The 12,676-nt window shown below is 47.4% G+C and overlaps 1 protein-coding gene across 1 annotated transcript; it reads right to left on the reverse strand.

The window, feature by feature from the left end:
• Positions 1–293: 293 nt before the first annotated feature.
• On the reverse strand, positions 294–8,755 carry LOC307201879 (extracellular fatty acid-binding protein-like). Its single transcript, XM_079951403.1, has 7 exons — positions 8,456–8,755; positions 7,948–8,090; positions 6,663–6,733; positions 4,137–4,247; positions 3,043–3,144; positions 2,605–2,630; positions 294–428 (listed from the first exon to the last, which is right to left on the reverse strand). Exons 1-6 carry the CDS (start codon positions 8,543–8,545, stop codon positions 2,614–2,616), a joined length of 534 nt encoding a protein of 177 aa, XP_079807529.1. The 5' UTR covers positions 8,546–8,755; the 3' UTR covers positions 294–428; positions 2,605–2,613.
• Positions 8,756–12,676: the final 3,921 nt, after the last annotated feature.

Consider the following 12,676-nt stretch of genomic DNA (forward strand, 5'->3'; position numbering starts at 1 on the left):
ACGTTTTCCTTGGGGGGAAGTGATGGGTCTAGTAGAAGTTGTGGGTGAACCCTTGGCTCTGCTCATTGATTTCAATGGGTCTACCCTGCGTAGCGCTAGCAATGAATACAATCCTGGCTTTTAAACTTGGGGTCCCTTCCCTGTGGCCAACTTGGGGCTTTCCAGTTTCAGTGACACTAAAATTGGGTGCTTCTCGCAGTCTGTTCTACAGCGTTATTTCTGTGGCGCGATGCAGCTCCCCACCCTCTTAAACCACCTCTGCCCTTCTGGCACATAGAGACAAAAATATAAGCTGCTGTTTCTCAATCTATTTATTGAGAGCAAGAGGGGTCTTCCGCCCCAGGAGTTTAGCAAAGCCCGCAAGGGGATTGCGCAGGAAAAGCAGCGGGTGGTATCATCTGATCTGCTGTCCCATTGGCTTTTGTTACCTACAAGACAAGAACGGTTGTGAAACAGGAGCATTAAGTTGGCCTAATGCAGTCCACTCTAAAAGGCTGCCGCCTCTCTCTCCCTTTCCAGCATGACCACCTTTTGGACGAGCCACAAACACTCACTTTTGATTGCCAAACTGAGCAAACTTCCATCGGGTTTCCCCCCAATGGCTGTTTGCTCCAATTCAGGTCAATAGAGCGTTTCCCCCAGGGAAAGCAGTGGGGCAAATGGAAAACTGCTCGGCTCTGTGCTTTATAAACATGGGGTAAGCCAAGTGTGGACAAGCCCTGAATACGAGACTTCCCTAGTGTTTGACCTCTAAGTTAGGGGCTGGAAAAGCGCTACCCTCTGGCTGTTGGTGGACTCCAGCTCCCAGCAGCCCGTGCTAGCATGAGGATGAGGGCAGCTGGAAAAAAAGAACATTTGGAGGGTGACAGATTCCACCTTCCAGCACTTTTAAAAATATTTATAATTTTAGTGAGATTGTTCTAGTAGATTAAAGCAAATAAAAAAGGGGGAAGGAAGAATAGAAAAAAAAGAGGGGGAAAGAATATATTAGAAACCTTTTAAAAAGCAGGGGAAAACAGCAGTAGGAAAAAGAGCATAAAATACAATTAAGGCCACAAAACTAGATAGTATATATGTAGACAGATAAACCTATTGTATATGTTAATCCATGTGTCACTGTGGTTTCGACAAATACATTCCAATAAATTTGTCCATGCATCATCTTTGTCCATAGGCTTGCAAGAGTCTATTGCTCGCAAGAGTTGTCATATCATCTGTCCATTGGTTGATGAGGGCCATATTTTTGCCCTTACAATGTACCAATAGCAATTTTTTACAGATGGGAGGGCATGGAGAATCCATTTGCCTTGAGTCCTTGACCAATGGTCAAACCCCATAAATTAGGCATCTAGTTTAAGAGGTTATCTTCTGAAGTTTTTAGCTCTTTATACATCCTAATTTTGTCATTGTCGTCGTTCCTCCACCCGCCCCCAATACCGAACACTGTATAAACCTACGTTTCAGGGAAGTGTTTTCCTTATTGCATTCCTACACTTAACCCGATCTCAAGTCAAGACACTGATCTGACCAGCTGGTGGCGGAAAGCAGTTCTCCATGGGGGCAAGCGGAGAGGAGTCTTTCTGAGTTCTCTTAATGGGGGATGAAGAGACTTGAACCCAGGACCTTCTGCACTGAGAGTATGTGCTCGGCCACTAAGCTATGGCCGCACCCAGAAAAGCACATCCCGAAGACTTTGTTGAAAGAGGAATGCCGTCTGCAGCAGACATTCATCCCTGCAAGTGGATTCTACCCTCACTTTCACCAGCAGAATTCTTAGGGCCTCTGCCCACTGCCACTCTTACGCAGAGCTTCCTACTCAGAAAGCAGAAAACAGACAGAGCTGCAGACACCACATATCTAAAGCAACACACACACACACCCCACACACAAAAAAACCCCTCACAGAGCTGCAATTCCAAGCACCCTTAACAAGTTCCCAGGATTCCTTGGGAGTGCTTTAAATGTACTTCCAATCTAAGGTGTGTGCCATCACAGAAAGTGTCACTCATGCAACTTGCTCATTGTCCATCTAGAGAACCCGGAACATATCCTAGTATCAGGTGGAGAAGCAGAATAGGGGGAGTAAACGAGGGGTCAGCAAACTTTTTCAGCAGGGGGCCAGTCCACTGTCCCTCAAACCTTGTGGGGGCTGGACTATATTTTTTTTTAAAAAAAAGAAAACAACAACAAATTCCCATGCCCCACAAATAACCCAGAGATGCATTTAAAATAAAAACACACATTCTACTCATGTAAAAACACGCTGATTCCTGGACCATCCGTGGGCTGGATTTAGAAGGCGATTGGGCTGGAACCAGCCCCCGGGCCTTAGTTTGCCTACCCATGGAGTAAACAAACAAACAACAACAACCCTCGTTCTCTAAGATGCAGTAGTGATTTGAGGCATTCAGAAGTGGATCAAAGGATTGAGCTCTGCCTGCCCCCAAATATCACCTTTTTGGGGCATTTAGTTAAAGCGACATATGTCCTTTTTATTTCTGTGCCCATATTCTGCCACCACACAAACTGCATTGAGTTGCAAAAGGGCCTGTTCCTTTTTATGCCTTGGCCCTAAATGGAATCGATGCCTTAAAGAAATCTCACCTATTGTCTTTAGTCTGCACAGGCCACTGTGGAAACAAACCAAGAAACAAGATTATTGCATCCATCAAAAATTACTGGTGGTCCAAAGTGGGAGAACATCCTTTGCTTATTGCTCCGGATGTGTCTGGTGCCTTCATAGCTTAGAAGGCAGCTTGTGTGTGACTTGCCCAGCCCAGCCCCAACCCAATGGCCTCTAGCTGGAATCCCATCATCCCTGAACGTTGGCCAGGCTGACTCCAATGATTGATGGAGGCAACACCTGGAGGACACCTGTCTGGGGAAGGCAGAAACAGGGCGACATGACGGTGAATGAACTGAGGCCCCCCTGAAAATTTTTAAATTTCTAAGCCCAGTGGAGTTATCTGTTCCTTAGTACCTGACAACCGGATGTTCTCCACCTCACTGGGACATACAAGAACAACTTCTCTTAGGTCTTACCTTCTGGAGGAAATTGTACCAAATACTTCTCTTCCAAGCCCAATTTTGCGAACTGTTTTGCAAAGATCTGCTTGGACTCTCGCGTGGGAATTTTTCCAATACCTGGAAAAGAGACAAGACCTGAACCCTACATGCGTTTCATACCTCCCGTCACTAGAAGGCAGCATTTGTGCAAATAAAACATGTATGAAAACTATTGGAAGGGGGAGAGGGAAAAGAGTGAATTTCTGGCTAAGTCTCCCGATTAAGGAATGTGAGGTGATTATGTTCAGGGCACAATACAACCCCCTCCAACATCTCTCCAGTGAAAATAGGGACATCCTGTTCTACATCAGGAAGCTTCTCCTGCACAAAGAGCTGTCATGGACACGTCAACATCGGTCACCTTGAGCCAATTGAAACTTTTCCACCTCACCTACATCACAAGAGTGTGGTAAAAAAAAATGTGAGAGGGAAGGGATGGTGTATAACACTTTCCACACATAATGGGAATGAAATAAAATTTTAGCGGTAAGGATTTAAAGCAGACTGGTGACCATTTCCTTCAACATTATAGGAATAGCTTTGTATTCCAGCTTCACCATTTCCTTCATTTGGTGCAGGGTATTTCTTTTCAGGATAAAAAGGACTCTGTTTTTGCACCTATACACACACCACTTTTAACTGTTCCCCAAGGCGAGGAGGAAAAACGAAGAACGAGACATACTGGGATCCAAACAGAAACCAGTATGGCTTCTGTAGCTCTGGGACTGTCCCTGGAAATTCGAGGTACTTGGGGGTCTGGGAAAAGGACAAGCGCGACAGTCTAGGATCAAATCAGAAACTGGGGCAGCTTCTGTACTTCCAGGACTGTCCTTGGAAAATCAGGACACTTGGAAGTTATACTATGCTAGCTAGGGCTGATGGGAGTTGTCATCCGAAGCCTCAGGAGGGGACCGGGCTGTCCTACACAGGCTGTCCTACACCATTATTTCGAATTGCAAATCCCCTTGATTATATGGGCGGAATGGTAATATGTATAAATGTAACGACTTAATAAATGTTCTCTCTCTTCCCTCTTCAAGGTGAGGGAGGGGGTCTCCTTGGCTACATACCATAAAGGGTCAAATAAACGGACATGACGCCATCCCGTGTGTGTGCAGCCGTGACAATGCAGTAGCTCTTACAATCTGTCTGCCCATTTAGGACGACTCCTTTACCCCATTCTGGAGAAAAAAGAGAGAGAGGAAGGCGTGTGTAATGAATTGGGGACTCTTCAATCGGTGTGAAATTTAGCACCAGCGGGAATGTTTCCCTTAAAAATAAATGAAGAAACTTGACTCATCTGTCCTTCACGGCTGTAAGCTGTTAAAAGCGCATTAAGTTATCAAACCATTAAAACAGAAAACAAGAATGGATAATACTTGGGTGTGGGTGTTATTGAATAGTTCATGTGACATCACACGCACAATGTTGTGCATGTGACGTCACACCCATTACATGCAGGCCTGTGCGTGTGACATTGAATGTCTGCAATGCAGCTGTGGGAGAGAGAGAGAGAGAGAGAGAGAGAGAGAGAGAGGAGGGAGGGAGGGAGGGAGGGAGGGAGGAAGTCCAGCTCTGGTCTCCACCACCAGCAAGGCACCCTGTTCCATAGGGAGGAAAAGGGTGCCCCCCTCCCAAAAAAGGTTGATTCTCTGGCTGTCTACAGAGGGGGAAGCTGAACTGCCTCTCTCTCGTAAGCAGCACCTCAGAGGCCATTTGTTCATTGACTTTGTGGGTACCCAGCCCCCACAATTAAAGAGTTGGCTCCTATGGGCTCTGGCGTGGGTGGCTCAGGGTCGGCGGTGGCAGAGGGGCTATTGGGCGATTGTCCTTAAAAAGCTCAAAAACTTTTTGTGTCCAGTTTTTTTACTTCTTGGAATATGGTAACCCTAGGGGAATAAGGCTCTCAGCAGCTACCTAACCATAAAGATGGCTGCCTGAAGACACAAGATCTACCCACCTTGGAAGAGTGGCAGTTGAAGATGATAGACTACATGGGTCTAGCAGAGATGACTGGCAGAATCCGAGACCAGGGAAAAGAGACGGCGGAAGAAGAATGGAAGAAATTTAAGGACTATCTTAGGAAACACTGTAAAATTAATGAGTGCTAGAATGACGTGGGTTCAGAAATTAAGTGGTTTTCAGCGGTATTGATTAAGAAAAAAGAAAGGAAAAGTGAAAATTACTTTGAAAATAAGGGAGAGGATTTGTTGAATTGATAATACAGAAATTGGAATACAGAAAAGGGAGGTATGAGGAGGTCGGGGAAGTTAGGTATATGAAAATAAGGGATTGAAATTATACTTGTTTGTTTGTTGTTTGTTGTTTGTTTTTTATCGATGTGTTTTCTTTTTGTGTAATATTTGAAAATGTAATAAATATCTTTAAAAAAAAAAAAACATAAAGATGGCTGCCTGCCACCACTGCTTGTGGGGATCAATCTGTTTGGCTGCTGTGGAAACTGGGATGCTGTGCTCAATGGATGTTTGGTCTAATCCAGCAACAAAGCTCCTCCTTATGTTCCTAAGACTAAAGAGGATTTGGGGGCCTCTTTTGGTGAAGGATTCCTGCATTGCAGGGGTTGGACAAGATCACCCTCGGGGTTCCTTCTAACTCCTATGGTTCTGTGGTTCCAGGATTCTATGGAAGGTGTCCTCTGTTTAATGGGCTGTCTAGTTCAAGTCTGGCTTAAAGATAACCCTAAAACGATTGCTTGGTTTGCATCTACACATTTTCCTTTGGCTGTGCCAATCGGCGTCCTCCTTTTGGGTGATGCCTAACTCAGCCCTGAGTGCTCACTGGAAGGATTGGACTGGACAGACCCTGAAGGACAGATCCTGAAGCCTCCAATACTTTGGCCACCTCATGAGAAGAGAAGACTCCTTGGAAAAGACCCTGATGTTGGGAAAGATGGAGGGCACAAGGAGAAGGGGACAACAGAGACGAGATGGTTGGACAGTGTTCTCAAAGAAGAAGAGTTTGGATTTGATATCCCGCTTTATCACTACCCTGAGGAGTCTCAAAGCGGCTAACATTCTCCTTTCCCTTCCTCCCCCACAACAAACACTCTGTGAGGTGAGTGAGGCTGAGAGACTTCATAGAAGTGTGACTAGCCCAAGGTCACCCAGCAGCTGCATGTGGAGGAGTGGAGACACGAACCCCAGATTACGAGTCTACCGCTCTTAACCACTACACCACACTGGCTCTCAAAGCTACTAACATGAGTTTGACCAAACTGCGGGAGGCAGTGGAAGACAGGAGTGCCTGGCATGCTGTGGTCCATGGAGTCACGAAGAGTCGGACATGACTAAACGACTAAGCAACAACAACAAAACTGGCCCATCTGCCCTATAGGAGGGCAGCAGACTTTCCTGCCACTGGAAACATCAAGCTGCTGCTGAAGACCACAACTACATTCAACTTGTAAACATGCAAATTAACTTAAATATTACAGAAACACCTTACGTTTCCCGTCCTCTTCCCTTCCAAAGGGAGCCCAACTTGGGTATGCCAACTGGGGCTTCTCACACTGCTTAGGGAAGCAGGGTGAATAGCTGTAAGAGGTTAAAACTGAGTGAGATTTCACTCATACAGACCGCTATTGCAGGTATACTTTCCATCTTCCCCTAGGGTAAAGGCCATATCCATTTTGAGACAGCCGTAGGGCCTGTGAAAGGAGACAAGGAGGAAAGGGGTCAGGTCACGAGGAGCAGTGGTGCAGTTGTGAAATCTGAGGCGTTGGACTTGGTAAGGACATCAGAAACGTCTGGCTGAATCAGGCCAGCCTCAGACCCTCCAAACGTCCCAATTTTCCAGAGGCAGTCCTGGAATTACAGAAGCCATCCAGGTTTCTGATTTGATCCCAGAATGTCCTACTTTTCCTTTCAATAGCATGTCCCTAGGTCATCAGAGAAATGTTGAAGGGGATGGAAGAGGACGTCCCTATTTTCCCAGGGCGAAATCTTGGAAGGAATGTCACAGAGGTTTTGTCACCTTTGGCTTGGAAAGTGGCCATCCAACTCAAGGTCATCGCAAATCCGAATTTGCATTGCTGGGGGTTAGACCAGATGACCCTTGGCCCCCTTCCAACACTACAATTCTATGATTCTAACATAGTAAGGTAAAGGGACCCCTGACCATTAGGTCCAGTCGTGACCGACTCTGGGGTTGTGGCGCTCATCTTGCTTTATTGGCCGAGGGAGCCGGCGTACAGCTTCCAGGTCATGTGGCCAGCATGACTAAGCCACTTCTGGCGAACCAGAGCAGCACACGGAAATGCCGTTTACCTGCCCACCGGAGCAGTACCTATTTATCAACTTGCACTTTGAGGTGCTTTCGAACTGCTAGGTTGGCAGGAGCAGGGACCGAGCAACGGGAGCTCACCCCGTTGTGGGAATTCGAACCGCCGACCTTCTGATTGGCAAGTCCTAGGCTCTGTGGTTTAATAAGGACATAAAAAGAGCCTTCTGGATCAGGTCAATGGCCCATCTAGTCCAGCATCCTGCTCTCACAGTGGCCAACCAGATGCCCATGTTAAATCAGCGAGCAGGATTCAAGCCCGAGAGCCACTTTCCTCTCCTGTGATTTCTAGCAATTGGTATTTGGAAGCATAGTTAGCAGCCATCAGTAGCCTTCTTCTGCATAGTCAGTAGATGCATAACCATAGATTCAAATTAAAACTTGCTCAGTGGATACATAGTGCTGCTCTAATTTCACCTCATTTCTCAAAATCTAAACGGGGAAATCTTCAAATTCACATGTTCAAATTCAGAATTTCTACCTGATGGTGAGCAAAAGAACTCACCAGAGCAACCACACCCCAGAGTTTTCTTCTGTCTGTAGGCGATGCTACAACAGCTCAGCAAAAACAGGCAAACTTACGTTGGCAAAGTGGAAGAGACATTGAAGTTTCCACCCTTCGTGATTGTTATGTTGGCAGCCACCATGCTCATTCCATCTAAATAGTCGGAAAGCAGGGTGCTGTTAGTGGCGAAGATCTGTGTGTACCAGGTCTTTGGGAATTTCTGAAGACAAAAAACAAGTGGCCCTTTCAGAAGGTGCAGCAAAACACTGGGGCTCCAAGCAGAAATTCCTGACTGCCTACCTGGTACAAGTGTTCCCTTCCAATAATGGGACTTATCTGAAGATGAGGAGTTCTTGTCCATGCAGATGGTAAGCAGAAATGGCCAAGTGCACACATTGCGGTGCACACCCTCCAAAGACCCCAATGGACCTGGAACATTTTCTATTTGTACAGGAACAAGTGTCCATTGAGGAATGGGCCATCTGACATTGCCAAATTCTTCCCCAAATGGTGTCTCCCCTCCCTGGGGTTGTCCCGCCACGGCACTCGGTTGGAGCTCGACAGAAGACCAGAGCTGGTGGTTACCTTATTTGGGTCACACTTTTTAAAGTCATAACGCGTAGCATGGGCAGCGTAGAGGAAGGCAAGACCCAAACCAGTCACCCAGAACTTCATCTTGCTTCTCTGCTTTCTTGCTTCTTGGTGAGAGGATATTCTGAGACAAGTTAGCTCAAGGTATGCACGCTTCCTGGCTTTTGTAGAGCTTTACTCTCTCCCTGCCACACCCTCTGAAAAGCTTGCATCAAGTCCACCCGCCGTCCTTTCTCACCCACCAGCCACGTTTGCAGCTGCAGATACAACAAGGTTGTTGTGGGCTTGGGAACAGCTGCCCCAATGGCTCCTTGTGCAACACAAGGAGGTGTTGCGGTTGTCCAAACAGAGGAGGCATTTGCCTTGGCCCACGATCCAACGGGCATTTGGACAACAACCACCCGGAAAGGTCACACTCCTCTTATCTAAAGCAGGGGAAGAAGAGCTTGGAGTGGGTGACCCAAGGTCAATATGTTTCTTGGAGTGCAATAAATGAAGGAATGACGTCAGCTGCTTTCCCAGTCACCCTTTTAGAAAGATGCAGGAGAGCAAAGAGCAAAGATGGAGTCATGAGACCGGGCTGCTGCTGCTGCTGCTGCTCCCATGTCAGGAGGGGTGCTGGGGCCCACATGGTGTCCCAATTTTCTAGGGACAGTCCCGGAAGCCATCCGAGTTTCGGATTTGATCCCTGAATGTCCCTCTCGTCCTTTTCCTTCTGCATCTCAGAAAGCAATTAAAAGTGGTGTGTGTAGGTGCAAAAAATGGAGTATGGTTTATGCTGCAAATAAAATCCCTGCAACAAATGAAGGAAACGGTGAAGCTGGCATACAAAGCCATTCCTGTAATGTTGAAGGAAAAAGTGACCAGTTCACTTTAAGTCCTTTCATTGCAATGTTTCCACAGCCAGCCATTTCTTAGGAAACACGGGGAGTGTTGATTCCTTTACAGTCAAACCTTGGTTCTCGAACGCTTCTGCTCCCGGAAGTAAATGCTCCAGTTTCCTATCATATTTTGGAACCCGAATGTCCAACATGGCTTCTGCTTGAGTGCAAGAAGCTCTTGCAACCAATCAGAAGCTGTGCCTCGGTTGTCAAACGTTTCAGAAGTCGAACTGTCTTCCGGAATGGATTACGTTCAAAAACCGAAGTATTGTAAATGGAGCCTGACACTGTCTACTCAGATGTAAAAAGGTAAAGGTAAAGGTACCCCTGCCCGTACGGGCCAGTCTTGACAGACTCTGGGGTTGTGCGCCCATCTCACTTAAGAGGCCAGGGGCCAGCGCTGTCCGGAGACACTTCCGGGTCACGTGGCCAGCGTGACATCGCTGCTCTGGCGAGCCAGAGCCGCACACGGAAACGCCGTTTACCTTCCCGCTGGTAAGCGGTCCCTATTTATCTACTTGCACCTGGAGGTGCTTTCGAACTGCTAGGTTGGCAGGCGCTGGGACCGAGCAGCGGGAGCGCACCCCGCCGCAGGGATTCGAACCGCCGACCTTTCGATCGGCAAGTCCTAGGCGCTGAGGCTTTAACCCACAGCGCCACCTGCGTCCCTCCCTACTCAGATGTAGGCCCCCTTTATTCAATGGAACTGACTCCCAGGGAACTGGGTCAAGACCGGGCAGCCTTACACTGCAATCTGAAGCATTTTGACTCAGAACTAAGTCCCACCAAGTTCAATAGGATTTCCTCCCTGTTCTGATCATTCCCACAGTTTCCTCTATTATTAATATTATTATTCCATCTTTTTCCCTCATGGGGACTCAAGGCAGCTTACTACTACAATTGTATTTCATTCCATTTATCTGCGGAAGGTGTTATACCCTTCCTTGCACAATTTTTATTTACAACAATCCTGCGAAGTAGGCTTGGCAGAGAGGTTGCAATAGGCTCGAGGTGACCAGTGTCAATGCGCATATGGTGTCTATGTGTACAGGAGATCCAACACAGGAGAGGTTTCCTTTTTATAATAATAATTTTATTAAGTTTTCCATTTTAAAAATCCAATCAAATCACATTAATTATTCCAAATTATACAAATACATATCATAAAGTCCTAATATTTTGCCAAATTACAAATTTTTTGTTGGGGGTTCCCATGCTTCAAGTTCAGTAGGGTCCAATCATCTCATATTTCTGCTGCTTTTAGTATTCACCAGTCCCATCTTTCAATCTTCTTGTTACTATCCTTCTTTCTTTAATAGCCTCTGAGTTGTTTCCACAGGTGAGTTAAGGTAAACAATTTTACGCTTCTGTGTGAACTTTGTATGACTCTCCCTTTTTTTTATAGCTGGTAAGTCTTTTGTTTGCAATAAATCCTCGTGCACTGGTATTTATGCCGAATCCATCCAAAAGTCCTCCACAGGCTGCAGACGCCATTTTTTCTCAGTTCCAGTGAAATAGAATCTAGGCATTTGCTCATTAATTTTCCCAGACAAGTTGCACCATACATTAGCCTTTCCAGAGAAGGTCTGCCAAGTCGAACTTAAAATACAGACATGATAACAAAGTGATAGCTCGCCTCCCCCACACAGGAGAGTTTTCCTGATGGGGAAGAGGATGTCGCTATTTTCGTCAGAGGACTGTTGGAGAGCTGGAGAGCTGGAGTAGACCACAGGAAGGATTTTTCTTCCTACCTGCCCAGGAGGATGAAGAGCCAAGCCTGGTCTGGGAATTCAGAACATCAGAGGACATCGCTGCTTTGAATCCCTCTAGCCATTCTCAGTCCATGGGGAGGGACCCATGGCTCAGCGCTGAAGCAAATACTTGCTGTCCCTTGGGCATTTCCAGAGATTAGGAAGGCTGGGGAAACCTTGTCTCTGGCAGAGAGCTTGGACAGCATCTTCCAGCAGTGGTCCACAGCCCAGAGGCAGACGAAGCGAGGTTCTGCTAGGACAGCCATGAACTCAACTCATCCCAAGGCAGGGGTGCCAACTGGAATAAAGTATTGGGTAAGCCTCACCCTGGGACGCAGGTGGCGCTGTGGGTTAAAGCCTCAGCGCCTAGGGCTTGCCGATCGAAAGGTCGGCGGTTCGAATCCCTGCGGCGGGGTGCGCTCCCGCTGCTCGGTCCCAGCGCCTGCCAACCTAGCAGTTCGAAAGCACCTCCGGGTGCAAGTAGATAAATAGGGACCGCTTACCAGTGGGAAGGTAAACGGCGTTTCCGTGTGCGGCTCTGGCTCTGGCTCTGGCTCTGGCCAGAGCAGCGATGTCACGCTGGCCACGTGACCCGGAAGTGTCTCCGGACAGCGCTGGCCCCTGGCCTCTTAAGTGAGATGGGCGCACAACCCCAGAGTCTGTCAAGACTGGCCCGTACGGGCAGGGGTACCTTTACCTTTACCTTTAAGCCTCACCCTGCATCATCAACCACAAGACACCATTTGAAGGGCGATGCCCATCAACTGGGGGGGGGGGAGTGTGGTGGTGGTGGAAGTGACCTGGTCCCTAGGAGCTGGCGCCTAGGCCACAGGGTGCAAGCAGATCCAGTGATCTCCCAAGGGTGCTGGGCAAAAGAACTCCCTTGGCAGCTCTTACCACAAGAAAGAGCAACAAACTGGTTTAGCTGATCCCAGCCAGTCCTTCCTCTTCTTGATGTTGCCCATTTGAATGGAGGAATTTTTTAATGTACTCACGTCAAGTACTCGTGTAAGTCCTTCCTTGAATTCTCCCCGTCATGCTTCTCAATATGACCTCTGTATCTTCCTCTTATTAATTACCCTGGCTATGATTACAATTTTGAATTTATTACATCACACCCTTCCTCCCGAAGGAGCCCAGGGAGATGAACCACACGAGCAATTTGTTGTTGTTGTTTAGTCATTTAGTCGTGTCCGACTCTTCGTGACCCCATGGACCAGAGCACGCCAGGCACTCCTGTCTTCCACTGCCTCCCGCAGTTTGGTCAGACTCATGTTTGTAGCTTCAAGAACACTGTCCAACCATCTCGTCCTCTGTCGTCCCCTTCTCCTTGCGCCCTCCATCTTTCCCAACATCATGGTCTTTTCCAGGGAGTCTTCTCTTCTCATGAGGTGGCCAAAGTATTGGAGCCTCAGCTTCACGATCTGTCCTTCCAGTGAGCACTCAGGGCTGATTTCCTTAAGAATGGATACGTTTGATCTTCTTGCAGTCCATGGGACTCTCAAGAGTCTCCTCCAGCACCATAATTCAAAAGCATCAATTCTTCGGCGATCAGCCTTCTTGATGGTCCAGCTCTCACTTCC

The sequence above is a fragment of the Podarcis cretensis genome, assembly GCF_951804945.1.
Source record: "Podarcis cretensis genome assembly, chromosome: 13".
NCBI lineage: Eukaryota > Metazoa > Chordata > Lepidosauria > Squamata > Lacertidae > Podarcis > Podarcis cretensis.

Bases quoted from the DNA above. Each gene is read 5' to 3' on its own strand.
- LOC307201879 (XM_079951403.1), bottom strand. From the start codon at position 8,545: ATGAAGTTCTGGGTGACTGGTTTGGGTCTTGCCTTCCTCTACGCTGCC. The intron at 6,734-7,947 runs GTAAGTTTGCCT...CTCCTTTCACAG, and splicing joins GTCTCTTCCACTTTGCCAAC to GCCCTACGGCTGTCTCAAAA. The intron at 3,145-4,136 runs GTATGTAGCCAA...TCTCTTTTCCAG, and splicing joins CGTTTATTTGACCCTTTATG to GTATTGGAAAAATTCCCACG.